The sequence below is a fragment of the Mesoplodon densirostris genome, chromosome 15, assembly GCF_025265405.1.
Source record: "Mesoplodon densirostris isolate mMesDen1 chromosome 15, mMesDen1 primary haplotype, whole genome shotgun sequence".
Lineage (NCBI taxonomy): Eukaryota > Metazoa > Chordata > Mammalia > Artiodactyla > Ziphiidae > Mesoplodon > Mesoplodon densirostris.
The window spans coordinates 50,251,375-50,268,546 of NC_082675.1; the positions used below are offsets into that span (position 1 = coordinate 50,251,375).

Consider the following 17,172-nt stretch of genomic DNA (forward strand, 5'->3'; position numbering starts at 1 on the left):
TGTTTGTACATTTGTTGATTTTAGGTAGTGCATTGTAGAATCCTCAGGAAATATACTAATGCCTCAGGATATATCTCATTAAAAGTCAGCCAGAATAATAGGACTTTTTTAATCTAATAGAATTTATATATTCCAAAAAATTATATGGGATGTTGCCATTGCTCAAAATTCCTTTTGAAATATCCTAGAGACTGCCCATTATATAATCTTTTATATACCCTCAATGATGAGAAATTTATGTATGTGGAAATCATAGTAGCATTTTTTGACTTCCAGCAGTGATTTTTAGCCAGTATGATGAATGGTCAAAATAGATAAAATCATGTGAAGTACAAAAAGAGGCAGTACTAATAAAAATAATAAGACCAGTTTATTTTTGTGCTTCATAAACTGGCTATAGCAGCAGTTCGAATGATGAAATTCCAAAATTGTTTTAATTGCTTCATTGCAAAGCCACCCCAAGTGATTGTTTTGAAACACAGTATTATTTTAGACATATGAATTGTAGTAGCTTTTGAAAAAATAGTCTCATTACTTATACTTTACATAATTTATCTTTTAATAATAATGCTAATAACCCTATAAGAAGCTTATTTAGTATTATGAGGTAAAGCTAAAACTGTAAATATCTGCCAATAAGAAAACATTAATAGAAGGGTACCAAAACAGTTGTTTTGTGAATTACAAGGACAAGTGTAAGGTTTAAGCCTTGAAAAGGCACTGTAGCTCTTCAGGGCTGATTTCTTATCTAAAAATATAAAACTATCCCATCCACCTTGATATCCTAATTCAAAAATGTAAATAAAGTAGTGATTTTTGCATGTAAATTTTTTGTCATTCATACTATGAAAATATCATATATTAATATAACTTCTTATTTTTTCATTTTGAAAGAAACTTATAGGTAAAATACATTTCTTTTCTGCATCAGAAAATCCCAGGATAATGACACAGAATCCGACTGAATTGTAAGAAAAGATACATAAAGAAAGTAGAGAAGAGAATTTTTTTTTTTTTTAGAGTGTTCTTTTCTAACAGGGAAGGATAGCTCCCTCCGAACAGGCTTCACTCCTAATCTTGTATAGCAGAACCATTCACATTAACCACAAAATATTTAGTCCTTATGGAAGTTGAGGAGCTTTGAAAGGGAAGCTGTTCTACAAGTTTAGAAGACTGATACGGGAATTGTCGAGTGTGCTGTGATGTACTATTGGGTAAAATTTTATGGAGAATGTCTACTCTCCATCTTCCCTCATCATTTTCATACTGTCCCTTATGTATGAAAATGATCCCCTCAGAATTGTTTTTCTCCTTGTGATAATATTGACTCAGCCTCAGTGGAGATAATCCAGTCCTATGTAGGCTTAAATATAAAAAGCAATTAATGTTTTAAATTCAGAACTAGTTTCAAGCTCTGTTTCTTTATGTATTAGAGGTTAATTGAATGTCTTGTTTCTTCTATCTCAAATGATATTTACATAGCAGGTAAATTAAGATAATTCTTGGTTCTAAATTTTTATGGGTTTTTTGATGCAGAAAAAAGTCACCTTGAATGGTTTCTTGGACACACTCATGTCAGATCCTCCCCCGCAGTGCCTGGTCTGGCTGCCCCTTCTGCATCGACTGGCAAATGTAGAAAATGGTGAGTAGTTACTACTGAGGCAATTTTTTTAGCCTTTTTTATAAAATGAAGTATAATTGATTTAAAATGTTTCATTAGTTTCATGTGTACAGCAAAGTGATTCAGGTGTGTATATATATATATGAAATAAAATATATATTATTTTCCCTTATAGGTTATTACAAAATATTGAGTATAATTCCCTGTGGTATACAATAGGTCCTTGTTGGTTATCTATTTTAAATATGGGAATGTGTATATGTTAATATACATATAAATAACATATATGTATATGTTAATCCCAAACTCCTAAGGCAATATTTTCATTACCAAAATTAGGCCATCAAATCTGTAGTTATTAAGCCAAGGTCATTGTTTTAGGGAGGCCTATTTAGTAGTTCTGAATTTTAATAGAACTAACCTGTCTCCCTCATCAGTAAGGCCTTATAGGTGCACTGCACCATTAGGACTGTCCGTTCTAAAAATTTATTAAATCTCACAGTCTACCTCTCAGTTACAAGTCAGGTGTGGCTTAAAAACTTACTGTAACGGAAAGAGAACCTCAGTAAGGAATGTGACATTTTCTAGTATTTGTTTTAGGTATGAACTTCTACTCTTGGTATACCTGGCATTGACTATTTCTTCCTAGGCACTCCATCAGGAATAGATGGAGGAGATAGGAAAAAAATTGGATGGTTGCACCTTGCTAATCTTTAGTCATATGCTCCAAACTGTAAGCTTTCAATGGTTGTAGTTATGTAAAAGAAATGAGTAATGTAACTTCTGTCATGTGCTTTTGTTTTTATAAAAGCAAGTATTTCTATGTTAAAAGTAATTACTCTTGGCATATCCAAACTTAAATATAAAATACAGTTCAGAGCAAGGTTTAAAGAAATTTAAACATGGAACAATTCATTGCCTCCATCTGATCTTTAGATGTTCTTATTTACTGTTTAATTTAACTCTGGGAATTCTCTAGCCTTAAATAGAAAATAATTTATCTCCTATCTCTTACTAGAATCTTAACTTCTACACATCTCTTTAATATACATTGTGGTTAAAGTTAGCTTATTTTATTTTATTTTATTTTTGCGGTATGCGGGCCTCTCACTGTTGTGGCGCACAGGCTCCAGACGCGCAGGCTCAGCGGCCATGGCTCACGGGCCCAGCCGCTCCACGGCATGTGGGATCTTCCCAGACCGGGGCACGAACCCGTGTCCCTTGCATCGGCAGGCGGACTCTCAACCACTGTGCCACCGGGGAAGCCCAAAGTTAGCTTATTTTAAATTCCCATTTAGAACATCTGGCATCTGCCCTAATTATCTCCCTTAGTTAAAGTTATAAATCTATCCTGTTCTGCTCATGGAGAAGATTTAAAGAATGAACTTACTATTTTCTCTGTAAGCACTACCAATCATAGACTTTTTTTTATGCTTCTTATTCATCTGCTAGAGCAAAGAGCAATCAAGGTCCAGATCATGCAGGATGAGTTCAAATTACTGTTTTGCAGTTTAAGAACTAGTCATTTTCCAATTATAAAGTTGTCATTTCATGGCTTCTCTCTCAGCATTTCCTGTTGCAGGAAATGAGTTCCTTAGGCCCTGTCCCAGAACAGTTGTCCCTAGATTCAAGTCTCACTTCAGCCTTTCCCAGGAGGCAGAAAAAGGGGATATGATGCTGGTTCAGAAGACAGTGTGTTCAAAACTGGTTATGTCTTTGTTTTTACAATTTACTTTTCATCTTTATTTATTTTTATTTGCATTATTTTCCCTGGCTGGTTAGCCAGAGAGAAAGTTTACCAAAAATATGAATTGTTCTTGTTGTTGTTGATATCTTTAGCTCATAACATGCAGTTACTTGGATTCAAATCTCAAATATTTTATCTTGCCTGCTTTATTATTCAAATTTTCTGCCAAAGGAAGTTGTGTCTCTTGAACTATCTGACTTAGAACTGTATTCAGACAACTTATTCATCTCTTTGGGCCCTATCCATCTGCCTCTCGGGAAATTAAAAATAAAAAATCTGTTAAACGAAAGCAGTGTCACTCATTAAATAAGCCCATTAGCTACTCCATTTTTTAAAAAGTAACTCAATTCTCCCATCCAGTTTTTCTACTCTTCTTCCATTTGCCTTTCTTTCTTCTTCCTCTCCTTTTCCATTTCTCTCATATTTGCTCTCAACCCACTGGACAATCAGCTGTGTTCATCCATTGTGCCTCTGAGTCTTCTGCGAGCTGTGCTGATCTCCTGGAGACAGAGAGCATTTGGGGGAAAGGCGAGCCAGTTTGGGTAATTTATAGTCTTGTAGTATAAGGGACGGGAGTAAGAAGCGCAAATGGAATTACAGAGATTTGCCCTTAAAAGAACCCCTATCCTCCATCCCCTTCTGTTTCTCCCACCTCCACACACATGCTGGAAAAGGGTAGTGAGAGTCTAGGAATAAACTTAATGCTTCTCTCGGCGACAACTGACAATCATCGGAAATTATGGCGCACAGCAGAAAAATGGAATTCTTGTCGGACTGTATTCTTCCTTCTTCTGGCTCATACTTCTGTTTTCTTGTTTTTTTCTTCATTGACTTGCCCCTCAGTCTTCCATCCAGTTGAGTGTTCGTACTGCCACAGTGAGAGTATGATGGGATTTCGCTACCGATGCCAACAGTGTCACAATTACCAGCTCTGTCAGGACTGCTTCTGGAGGGGACATGCCGGTGGTTCCCATAGCAACCAGCACCAAATGAAAGAGTACACGTCCTGGGTAAGGCATGGTCCAGGCAATACTTACAGTTGGATGTGTGAGTGTCGTCCAGAATGCAAGGGAACGGCAAACACGGCGACTGAATCAAGCGACACACTTACCTTCTCCTCTCACGTTTCCTCCTTCCCCTCCCACTCCCCATCTTACTGGGACCTCTTACTTATTGTGTCTGAACCCAGTGTAGCTTCCTAAGGCTTAAAATATAGGAAGACTCAAATGATATTACTTCTTGGAATACAGATAATTCAGTATCGATTTAGGTAACAACCAAGCAGCAAGCACCTTCTGGAACATAATCTCATTTTCACAGTAAGTTAAGGGTCTTTTCAAGTTTGGGGGTGGTTTGTGGGAATTGCCTAAAAATGATTGTTCATTAGATTCTGGAGTTGTCTTCACTTCATGACTGGAACATGAAGGAAAGACCTGTGAGCCTGTGGGCTTAAGGATGCTGTTTCATTCTATGTTTTTAGAGGAAGGGGAGATATTAAAAAATCATCTTTTCATGAGTAGTGCAAGTGACTAACTTGCTGGAGGTGACCTGAGATACTAACCTGCTAAAGGTGACCTGTCCATGTGACGAAAGTGTTCCCAGGAGCACAGGACACTGAGCCTATGGGAGGAATTTGACTCTGTGAGCTTGCTGTTCAGGTGGTTTACAGATTGCTGACCTCTGTCTCAGTTCAACTCAAAGACCAGATCCAGTGATGTTGTTCTGGTGCTTCTGTGAAAGTATTGCTCTGTGTACAGATTATTTTTCATGGAATGTGCCATCAGCCCTGCCAACTCCTCTTGGAACAATTGTATCACAAGAAAATGCAGACTTTTTAAAAGCATTTTTTCTATATTTTAATGTGTCTCAAATCAACCTATAGTCTTTACTTAAAGAGTAATTCATTTTATTTTTAAAAAGGTCTTCAGATATGCATTTTAATTGAAGTATAGTTTATTTACAATGTTGTGTTAGTTTCAGGTATACAGCAAAGTGTTTCAGTTATACATATATGTATAATACATATAATATATTTATTCTTTTTCAGATTCTTTCCCATATAGGTTATTACAAAATATTGAGTATAGTTCCCTGTGCTATACAGTAGGTCTTTGTTGTTTATCTATTTTATATATAGTAGTGTGTATATGTTAATCCCAAATTCTTAATTTATCCCTCCCTGCCCACCTTTCCCCTTTGGTAACCATAGTTTATTTTCTATGTCTGTGAGTGTGTTTCTGTTTTGTAAATAAGTTCATTTGTATCATTTTTTTTAGATTCCACATAGAATTGATATCATATGATATTTGTCTTTCTCTGTCTGACTTACTTCACTTAGTATGATAATCCCCAGGTCCATCCATGTTACTGCAAATGGCATTATTTCATTCTTCTTTATGGCTGAGTAGTGAGAATATACATTTTAAATCAGAATGTTGTTTCTAGGAATTATTATTGGGAACTGATATTCAGTGCAAATATATTAATGGTTTAGCACATGTCAGATTCTGAGTTCAAGTAAGAGTTCTTCACTAAGGCATTGTATACTGAGGGCTTGATGCCAGTTCAAATGCCACCCATCACTACTGGCTATATCACATGCTGAGAATAGATATACTAGCACAGATCATGAAATACAATTTAGTATAGAACGCTGGAGGAAATACTTTCTGTTTTCTTATTGTCAGCATATTACCAATTTTCAAATATGTTCTATTCCAAGTCCTAGAGGGTTGGTGATTCTAGACTAATTGTTTGTAATTGTTGTTTTATGTAAATGCTAAAGTCAGATAAGGAGCCTTTTCTTAGGGGTTTTGAACTCTGCAATTATATGGCAGGACAATGTCTTTACAGAGTAGGATCAGACTCCTCACGAGGACAAAGGAGCCCCAACGTTTATGGGGTGAAGAGCTGTTGTTACTGCTGTTCTAAGTCTTCTAAACATTACACCTCCTAGCAAAAGCCAAAGAGGGACTTCTTGGACAATGTTCCCATTACTTAGCTTTTAAAAATGAGGACAAAAGTCACTTCGTTATGTTGCCAGTTATGGACTCTATGTGTCAAAGAAAGTGACAAAATGATAAATCGCTTCTCACAGAAAGGAAAAATTAGGGTAAAGATTTATTATATGTGGTAGACTATTTTTGATAATCTTGCCTGTGAAATTTTAAAATAAACATTCCACTGGTCCAAATGAAAAAGAGGTAGCATGATGCTCTGGAAAGAACATAAATTCTAGAGACTCAGATTGAAGTTCCACTTTTCCTTCTAACAGGATGTATCCAGCCACACCGGAAACATCTTGCCCCTGGATTCCCTCAAAACCTCCTACCCACCTCCTTACTTCCATTCCCATCCCCTCTCAAACCTTTTTCTGTTTTTAAAGAGAAGCAATCCTTCTAGAATCAGGTCACCTCTGAGATTTAACCTGTTCATTGTCTCCCTCTGCATTTGAGATAAAGACCACAGTCTTGGACGCGGCATATAAGACTTCAGTGGTCTCCCTCCTGCTTTCCTCTCCAGAACAGGGTCTCCTGTTCTTCCTCCATCTGGAATTACCTTCCAGTCCCCTGAGTTTTGTCAGAAGAACCCCTGCTGTTCATTAAGTCCCAGCTCAAACGTCCTGAGTACAATGACTGTTTCCATTTATCACAGCATTTGCTGACACTGTGCAGCCCGAGGCAGTTATTCTGATGGCTAATTCCAAGCATTCTGGTCCCAGCAAAGAGCAAAGTCCTTGACTTAGAGTAGATTATCAAAGATTTCCTGAATGAATGAATGGATACCTACTATGAAAGCAAATCATCTGATGAAATGTTACATAAATGTTGATTGTTATCACTTGAACCTTTCTTCTTCCTTCCAGAAATCACCCGCTAAGAAGCTCACCAACGCATTAAGCAAGTCTCTGAGCTGTGCTTCCAGCCGTGAACCTTTGCACCCCATGTTCCCTGACCAGCCTGAGAAACCACTCAACTTGGCCCACATCGTGTGAGTATCTCTACCCTCCAGACTGAGAGACAGCTTTCTTCACTGATGCGTGCGCAGATCCATACAAAGACAATTAATTTCCTATTAGTTGTCAGGGACCAAGTTTTAAATTTTATTGTCTTAAAAAAAAAGAGTGAAAGTCATGTTATTATAATTTTTTTCATGGAGAGGTATACAGTACTTCTGCCCAGACGTACAAGTATGCCACACTATATAATTTACCTTGAAGTGGAAAATATTCAAAAATTTTATAACTGTAAAATAACGATGTTATTGGAGTTCACACAACTGGACGTTAATAATCAACGGAATTACCGTGGTCAGGAAATTATAAAGCACACCGTACCTTAACGTCATGTGTGCTTTGAGTCCCAAATAGAGAAACCCTCGGTTTCCTTTCTCTGCACAGCCAGTCATCTTAAAGATGCCAGCAAACCTAGGAATCATTGCTGTTGTTGTTGTTTTATCCCAAGTTACATAACTTTAGAAGAATCATGGCCTGTGCAAGGGAGGGTTGAAGAGGGGGTATTGGAGGGGAAATTCATCCAAAGTATGTGTGAGTTTGGGGGGCAAAGGGAATTGGGCCAAGGAATGGTGCCACCACCCACCCCTTCCACATCCCAAAAGCCTTATGTCGGGGGATGTCTCTCAGGCCTGGCTGGCTCAGAAAACAGAGGAGGCTTAGGTAGAAGAAAGTATTTCTTTCTTGGTGTTATCTTGGGCTCAGAAGAAGAAAGAAGTTCATTACCTACTTTGGGGCACAATTAGGAGTTACACAGTCACAAGTGCCTCAGGAAGCCTCTAGAACAGGCTTTCCCCCTCCTTCTGAGCTGCCTATCATTGTGCATACTTCAGCACTACCACCTGCACCGCAGGGCCTGTGTTTGCCTGTTGACCTCGAGAGATTGGCTGATGGGACACATGGGTGTTAGGAATCCACCAAGGTAAGGTTCACGCTTCAGGCAGATGAGAACATAACCCATTAGAGGCACTGTGGTGCATCTCAGAGCCTTAGGGAAGCAGCCACTCTTTCCCCGAATGGACATAAACAGATCCCATCAAACCACTGTGCTGCAGCATGTCTGTGGACTTTGTATAAATCCCACAGGGCTTTGTTTGGTTTACTCTGGGTGTGCGCTGAGGGTTCATTGCCCCCAGCAATCCACACAAGTCTGGAAGCATCCACAAACTAATGTAAACTGATTCTGTAGAATGTGGTTGACTTATTTTTTGAAATTTTGCTCCCAAAAATAAGCCTTAACGTAAACCAGGGGTAAAGAAATCTGGGAAGTGTCCCAAAGGACCAATCACTTGCAGAAAGCGAGCTCATACGAGCTGTTCTCCTAAAGTCTTGACTTACTTCCCCATAGCCAGGGACGATCACTTAGTTGCTTGCGAATGAACAAAACATAAGTGAGAGTAGGTCTGGGCTCTCTGAGCTTGGCCACGGAGTCACTGTCTACCAGCCCCCTTAGGGGTTCCCCCCCAAGAGAACAGCGTTCAATCCGAGATGATGGGTGTGGGGAAGGTAGGGAGAGGGTGGGGGTAAACAGCCTGGCTCTAAGAGCTTTGCAGCAAAACAGAGTTAGGATGGGGCCTTGCACTTGGAGACAGAATTAAAAAGCGAGGCCAGAGACTTCCCTGGTGGTGCAGTGGTTAAGAATCCATCTGCCAATGCAGGAAACATGGGTTTGAGCCCTGGTCCAGGAAGATCCCACCTGCTGTGGAGCAAATAAACAGCCAAAAATAACTAAATTTTTTTAAAAAATGAGAAAGAAGTGAGGCCATGCCACACAATTTGGGTTCCATGGAGAGTTTCAGGATTCTCCTAAAATTCTACACAAAATGTGCCTTTTTCTGTTAAAAATTCCACATTTAACCAGATTCTTAAAATAGTCCTTGAATCAAAACACTGATCTGTACTCATGGATAATATATTTTTCCAGGGTGAATGTCAGTTTGGTTTTTTGGGGTTTTTTTTGCCGTACGCGGGCCTCTCACTGTTGTGGCCTCTCCCGTTGTAGAGCACAGGCTCCGGACGCACAGGCTCAGCGGCCATGGCTCACGGGCCCAGCCGCTCCGCGGCATGTGGGATCTTCCCGGACTGGGGCACGAACCCATGTCCCCTGCATCGGCAGGCAGATCCTCAACCACTGTGCCACCAAGGAAGTCCCATGAATGTCAGTTTTAAAAGACAAATTATACAAAATATTTAATTGTTGAAATAACATGCAAGAAATTCTAGATGCAGAGTGGCCAATCTCTATTAGAACAGATTTTTTACTATTTTTCAGCTTTAGACATTTATCTATTTGTTATTCTGATGTTATTGCCCTGAACAGATATTTATGTTCCTTTTTTTTTTTTTTTTTTTGGATGGGGATATCTAAGACTTCTAATCTTAAAGTATGCTGTTCATTTAGCTATTCTAAATTATCATAGGCACATAAAAGCCACTTAAGTAGTAGAATTTTGGTGTTTTGGCATTTGTTCTTAGTTATTATATTGCTTGTAAATGTTACCATGATTAACTGTCTCTATTCTATTCAATTTTTTGCTGCCAAAAGGGATACTTGGTAAGTCAGTAGTCTTTAGTGTGCTTATAAAGACTTATAAGTGGTTATGAGACACAAAACAGGTGAGAGATATGAGGCTAGCTTAAAACTAATTCTGCCTTTAAGCTGAGCACTTTCAGTTTATGAAAAGAATGCCAATTTTATAAAAATGTCCTTTGCAGACATCTTGTCCAGAAAGAAAACTTTGCACTAGGCCTCTGTGACTTTATCTTCTGGAGCTGTTTCTTTTTCATAAGACTAAATATGTTTAAAATTCCCAATGTGACCTATTTATTAGATAAGGTAACTTGCCATTTGATTGTGGAGGAAATAGGTCCCTTTGAAAACTGCTCTTTGGTGCCAAGGTTAGCCATTCTGTGTCCCAAGTTCAACATTTTCATGATGAACGTTAAATGTGAAGCCATTTACTAAGGAACTGCAATTTCAGCTTTGCGGTGACCAGGTTCAATAGAGTAAATTTACCAGACTAGTTAAAAAGCATTCCAAATCCACTTGTTTTCTCATTTCCTAGAGATAGAGCAAGAGGGGAACATTAATAAAAAGACAAAAGAAAACCAGAAATGTTGTCAAGTTGATTTTTTCCCACTTTTTTCAAAGTTAAAATGAAGATATTTCATTCTGCCTACTGTCTTAAAATCTGATGCACCAAAATTCACAGAGCACACTTGTTTAAAATTAGCATCCTTCTTATAAAGTGAAAATGTCCTGCTCAAAGGAGAATTAGCTTTAAACTAGTCTCATGTATCATGCACATCCTAGATAAGTAATATAAAACACTAAGCTAGTTTTCAGAACTTCGGCTAATATGTTCAGAGTAGATTAAATACTGAACCTGCTATTTTGACCTCACCCAACAAAGAATGTGTCTTTAAAAAAATCTGAGAACACAGTTTAGCTGAGAACCAAAAGTGTCAATGAATTTTTGCATGTAGTGTTGACATTTTATAACCTGCCTTGCATCATGTCCATTCCCATAAATACATTGGGACAAACAAGTCTACCTTTTTTGTGGAATCTCTTCATTGTAAAATCCAAACTAACTCTGGTTTCCTAAGATAAAAGCTAAACCTTTACAACTTTTGGCTCTTAGGCAAGTTGACACAAATAGATTCTATAGGCTACTGTATTCATGTCTCATCTTTAAAAAATCCTGCACTGTCAAACTCATATATAGAACTACAGTCAAACTAAAATTTCCTGACTCAGAATGCTGCCGTGCCCCATCATCCATCTTCTGAACTCTAAATTCCACCTCATTCTACTGCGGAACATCTTACAGTGAACCTAAAATAAGACTAAAAACAGCTTGGAGATGAGATGGGGATCTTAGCTCTATCATTTTACCTGAACTAAGACATCAGTTATAGGAATGAAAATTGAGACAGTGGAGGACAGACGTGATGCAGTTGGTGTTTAAGGTTGTGGGAATATTGAACCCTATTTTCCTTCTCTAATCATATGAAAAAAAGTGAAGTTTTGGGGATGCCTTGCACGATATGTCCTATCATATAGATCATCCAGATAACTGAAAGTCAGTAAATCCCTGTGGTGCTTAATTGTGTCTTCACTTAGAGCAAAGAGCGAAGAAGGCATGATACGATTTTGCAGCTGGGTCCTTACAGGCCCGGGTATCCGGGAAGAGGGCCATCGTCATGGGGAACACAGGAAGTTTCCAAAGCCTCAGGAATCTTCCTCTTTCCAAGAGGATGTAGATTCTGATTATCATCAAGTTTTCTGAGCTTCTCTCTTTAGAAGTTAGTAGGCTGCCTCAAAATCCTCCTTCTATCTGAGAATATGACTCAGTGAAACACCAAGGCTCAAAGCTCATGAATAAACATTCCTGTGGTTTCCGGAGATCTTCCCCGCAATGCTTAAACAGACATTCTATCTTCTCAAGGAAATGTAACTTCCCAAAACACTTCAAGAATTGAATTGGAAAATGTAAAATTCTGTGTTGATCCTGGGTAAGATAAGAACTCTGATCTTACCAGCTCCTTTCCTTGAGAGATCGGATAGTTGTCAACTTGTGACTTTTATTTGTTTTAACTTTCCATCCATTTTCCATTTAACTGTACTTCGTTTTAGGCCACCCAGACCTGTAACCAGCATAAATGACAGCATGTTCTCCCACTCCGTCCCCTCCTCAGGAAGTCCTTTTATTACCAGGAGGTAAGTTCCAACCCTATTATAAAATAAACCTTCCCTTTGGTAATGAGCCTTGATTTTGTGGCAAGAAAAATATTCTCGTTCAAGCCAAATGTGGAAGATTACTGTTAGAAACTAGTTTGTAAATATCTGTCACAAGTTGTTAATTTCATTCATTTGGATGCGTTTGAAGAGGGCTAGGATGGCTTTGGGAATGAATGTCACATCTGGAAACTTGCATTTACAATCTATCCACAGTAAGAATGCAGGGTATATTTAAGTTTTACTACTGACACACATGCATTCTGGCTCATTGAGAAAGTCACTTTTATAGCACTTGGAATGGCCCATTTAAGCTGGGGAATTGGAATTTCAAGATGCAACGGGGAATTACGATGGACAGTCTGAAACATCTCATAATACCTCCAGATATAAAAGAATCTTCTTCTTAGTGAACTCTAGAGTTCCTGAGGCTAGAGGCTCAAGACCAAATTTGGAAATATAGTTTCTACATAAGTAATTCATGGATAAGAACAAGAACTTTAAAAAAAAGAGGGTGGATGCATGTCTCATCTTTTTGCACAAAGATCCACTGCCCTGTAAGCAAACAGGTGAAGCAGATACTTCTCCTAAAACTAGCACAATGAATAGGCAGGGGTCAAGAGGTACTCCAAGTCATTTGATCAAATATCACAAATAAAGCACCAGAGAATTATTTTAAGGAATACATGGAGAAGACTCACAGGAAGGCAGAAACAAAGGTAAGGACAATTGGAGTGAGTAATTGAATGTAAGATTTCAAATGCCTTTCAGTAGGAAACAAATGGCCTCATGTTTCAAAAACAAACATAATCAATCTTTTCCCGAAGAGTTGCTGAGGTACCAATTTCCCTGTAATATCCTGGTACGTTCTAGTGAAGATTTGCAGACAGTGAGACTCAGAACACTGCTGATTTTTTCTCCAAGTTCCTGGATTTGTCCATCAGCAGGAGCCTGAGATGAAGGTGTTCCCCATAATTGTAATCAGTGGAATAAACAGAAAAAGAATGTGGTGTTTCCCACTATAAATTAAGCAAGTCTGTCACAAATGGAAATGGGAAGGCAATTGAACTGCATAACACCCACAGTGAAATCCTATGGTTGAAGCCCAGTTTATTCCTTTTAGCACTCCTTTTCAGAGCCACCAGCAGATTAAACCACATTTTCTAAGACAAAATCATAAACTGTAAAGTCTGTTAGAAACGTGGGCCTGTGCCTCTATCTTGGGACGATCTGGCGTGATGTTAACAAAGATATGCTTTTATTAGGAAGCTCTGCATTCTGCAAATGTCAAGAAGAGATAGACCCCATCCTTACTGAAGGTCATTTTATATCATTTCAGCTTGGACGGTGCTTTATGATGGATGCGTCTAGATGGATAACATGGCTTCTTCTACTCTAAAATATTCCTATAATATTTTGAGCTGTTCTGGTTCCTCCAGGGGGCATGGTGCCCCCAAATATGATCATTTCCCTTTCTTCCCATTTTCAGTCCTTCTGGAATGTTCCCTCTGAACCTCAAGCACGTTGTTTAAAGTTTGCAGTTCTTCCTATCGTCACGGAGGTTGGCCTCTGGTTTCTGTTTGAAGGGTGCCGTTCAATAAAGCTGTGTACACTGAACGTCTTTCCTCTCTGCGTGGGCCTTGCTCTGTCCATGGGAGCTTTTAACGGGGTCTCATTGTTTGCATCCCTCAGGTTACCTGAGGGGATAAGTGCATCCAGCCCTGTGGCTGAGGAGCATTCGCTCATAAAGCTGTATGTAAATCAGCTTGACCACAGCGCACGGTCAGTATCCCAGCCTGAAGCACTAATCGTAGTAGTAGTTCCCCAGCTAGACCGCTACTCCTACTTCATCACTAAAATCCTCTTGTAGTATGCTTTGGTGGAGATACATGTCTTCTGGGGTTTCATGAGATTCCATTGAGAATTTCCAACTTGAGCTGGACTGCTCAGCTCTTTTTCTCTTTTCCACTTTTCCACTTCTTTTATTGATTTTATGTCTTCATGCCAGTATGTATGAGATGAGTAAATGTGAAGAGTACCATGTTGGATCTCCTTCTTTGGAAGACTCTCTGCTTTGGTACAGTTTGCAAGACCCCAGATGGCGATTCCTTAGACTCTTGCATTAAAGAGCTTCTTGGAGTGATTTTAGCACTAACCGGGTGAGATCAGGACAACATCACATGGTTGGACCATGTTACAGTAAAAGACTTGAGGACTTACATCCTTCTATCCTCCTGGGCTTGGGCCATTTTCCCCCAGTGAGGGCAGTCTGATTCCTATTAAAGTAGCAATTTCAAAACCAATTTCATGCTCTTAGTGTTTAATTTCTACCAGTTGATAATGCTGGTGGTGATCCCCTGTTTATTTCTTAGCTATGTCCATACGCTAAGGTTGATGGAAACCATCATGCCCAATGTAGGCATAAGTTAAAGGCCCTAATCTTCCTACAGTTGGAACTTAACCAAAGAAATAGGACCTAGAGCTCTGCCCTCACTCCTACCCCACCCCAACGGCCCCTGTTAAAATCAGATAAAAACTAAAACCTAAACAAGCCAAGAGTGGTGCTGGTCAGTGTTGAGGCTGCATTAAAAAAGTAAGGAAGTTTGCCGTGCAGATACTTTATTTAGCCTGAGTTTTTGGTCTTTGGTATTGTGACAGATCTTACAAAGATAAAGCAGAATGAGGATGAATTGAAATCACTACTCCAGAATCCTCACTACAAACTCCTGGCATTCCTCACATAGAGTCCTTTGCAAGCATACACTTTGATCTTCAAAAGGCACTAGGGCCTGTCTTTGAAGTCTTTTGACATCCTGGTAACCTAACTCACACAGATTTATGAGGGTATACTACCACCATCTGCCCCATCCCCTGTTCTGATATCTGTTTCTTGCTATATCCTTGAGTCACTTTTCCCTTAACTTAAAAGAGGGAATTCTCAAAGGCACTCTCCCTTAACCCTTTGAAGTCTTCGTGTGTGTGTGTGTGTGTGTGTGTGTGTGTGTGTGTGTGTGTGTGTGTGTGTGTGTATACTCAATGCTGATGAGCAGTTAGGAACAGTGTGGGTCAAATGACACAATTCATGGACAAATTCACTTCATTCATTTTCTTGATCATAACTATATCCCTAAACCTAGATGGTTTTCTTATAAATGCATGAATTTACAGGAAACGAACAACTAGATCAATGGAAATTTATCGTTACCACTAGGAAAAGAACACCAATATATGATGTATGATTGGGCAGCCAACATTAAGCTTATGAAAGATAGCCTGCCATTATGGCAAATATTATTGCAAGAGCTGACCACAAAGCCCTTCTCCCCCTCGCTGCCCACAGCATTATGCCTTTGAGTTTCTGCAGTTGGCATCAGGCCCCCTTTGTAAAATCTTAATTATCTTGCCAAAATCCTCACCTCGTTTACGTGAAAGAGCTAACCAGTCCTTTCTATTTGGAAAATATTTCATTAGGTATGGCTATTATGGCCATTTCTTCATTAGCTACAATAAGGACATTCTAAAAATTTGAATGGCTAGATACTTTTACCTCCAGTTTTAGAAATTTCTCTTAAAGATTTTACAGATATTTTTATAAATGCAGCCTCTAAAGTCTTAACCACTCACAGAAAGAATCACTTTGGCTATTATATCTAGCCAGAACTGATCACTCTCCCAAATATTAGAACATTGCTTATGATTCATAGAGTGTGTTGAACACAATCTAATATGCTATTTTCTGGTTTGCCTGAAAAGCATTTGGTAAATTACTAATACTGTATTAGGTCCAGGGGTGCATATGGGGAAGATACACTGCCTTCCCCACGCACCTTCCAAATCCTGATTCTTCCCAATAGAACAGCCTTTGTGAGTTATGTTTGTTGGTTGACTGGTTGATCAGTTGGTTGATTTGTTTGGGTTTTCAACCACAGAAAGGCTAATTCATGCGTCTTTTTCAGTTTTTTCAAATACTTTGCTTTCCCAAAGAGTCTTTACCTAATAACTCAGATTTTTAATCTGACATATAATGTTCAAACTAAGTTTTAAACATTTGTGTTTTGGTAATCAAAAGTGAATAGAAATAAAATTGAGGTACTGAATTCAGACTTTGCTTCTGAAAATCAGTTTTCTCCATGCTCAATATTTTCTAAGATTAAAGCCCATCCCTTTTCAGTCAGGAAAGAAGGTAAATTTATAAATCAGCTTCATAAAAGAGATGCATTTATAAATCAACCTCAACTGAAGATTTCTTCATTCTTTTCACACTTTCTGGGCATGTTGTATGAAATTTGAAATAAACACTCTCTGCAAGTAATTATTTATCCATGTAGCCCCAGAGCTCCACTAACATGCTAGATTTTTTTCAAACCTGAATTAAACTGGTCTTCGCACTCAACTCTATTTCCTATACTAAGATGTTAGTGTATAATTAAATCTGCTGTCACCTCTTCTTCACTTTGATAACCTTTATTCTCTTACTAGAATTGCTTTAGTTGCTGCCTGTGTGTGCTCTCTATCCAGCAAACTTTTCTAGAGCATCTCTTGGCAAAAACACAATTGATACAGCTTGATACTATCTGGGGGACAACATAGTAAATGTAGTGAATCAAATATGATCTAAGAATTATTATTTCTTCCACGGTACCTGCTTAAGGAGGTTTGACTTTCATGCCAGCCTGAATTGATGACAACTAATTTTCCCACTGAGACACTAAGCTATTTTTTAATGCTTGTTTGCTGATTTGCATGTGGCAGATATTTTATGTTTCAGATCAAAGATGTTGAAAGCTCGAAAATGAAAGGGGAAAAAGAGTTTTTCAAGAAATTATCTCTTGGTAAAACTGACTTGTGGACTCTTTTTTATTTAAAACTAATTTATTTAAATTAGTTTGATGACCTTGGTATAGATTGTGTTAATTACATTGAGAAGCAAAATGTTATTCCCAATTGACAACTAAGGAGGGAGCCAAGTTTACAAGTCATTCTTCACAAAGCCCAAACACCAACAAGTTTATCAATCATTTAAGAATCAATAAAAAAGTAAATCTCTCTTC

The 17,172-nt window shown here is 38.5% G+C and overlaps 1 protein-coding gene across 1 annotated transcript in view; it reads left to right on the plus strand.

The window, feature by feature from the left end:
• The window catches only part of DTNA (dystrobrevin alpha), a 209,294-nt gene that overhangs the window by 144,994 nt on the left and 47,128 nt on the right, over positions 1-17,172 (plus strand). Inside the window, exons 7-11 of the mRNA XM_060119629.1 lie at positions 1,537-1,642; positions 4,212-4,378; positions 7,234-7,358; positions 12,020-12,103; positions 13,814-13,903. Coding sequence (XP_059975612.1) covers positions 1,537-1,642; positions 4,212-4,378; positions 7,234-7,358; positions 12,020-12,103; positions 13,814-13,903 — 572 coding nt within the window. The remainder of the gene's footprint in view (positions 1-1,536; positions 1,643-4,211; positions 4,379-7,233; positions 7,359-12,019; positions 12,104-13,813; positions 13,904-17,172) is intronic.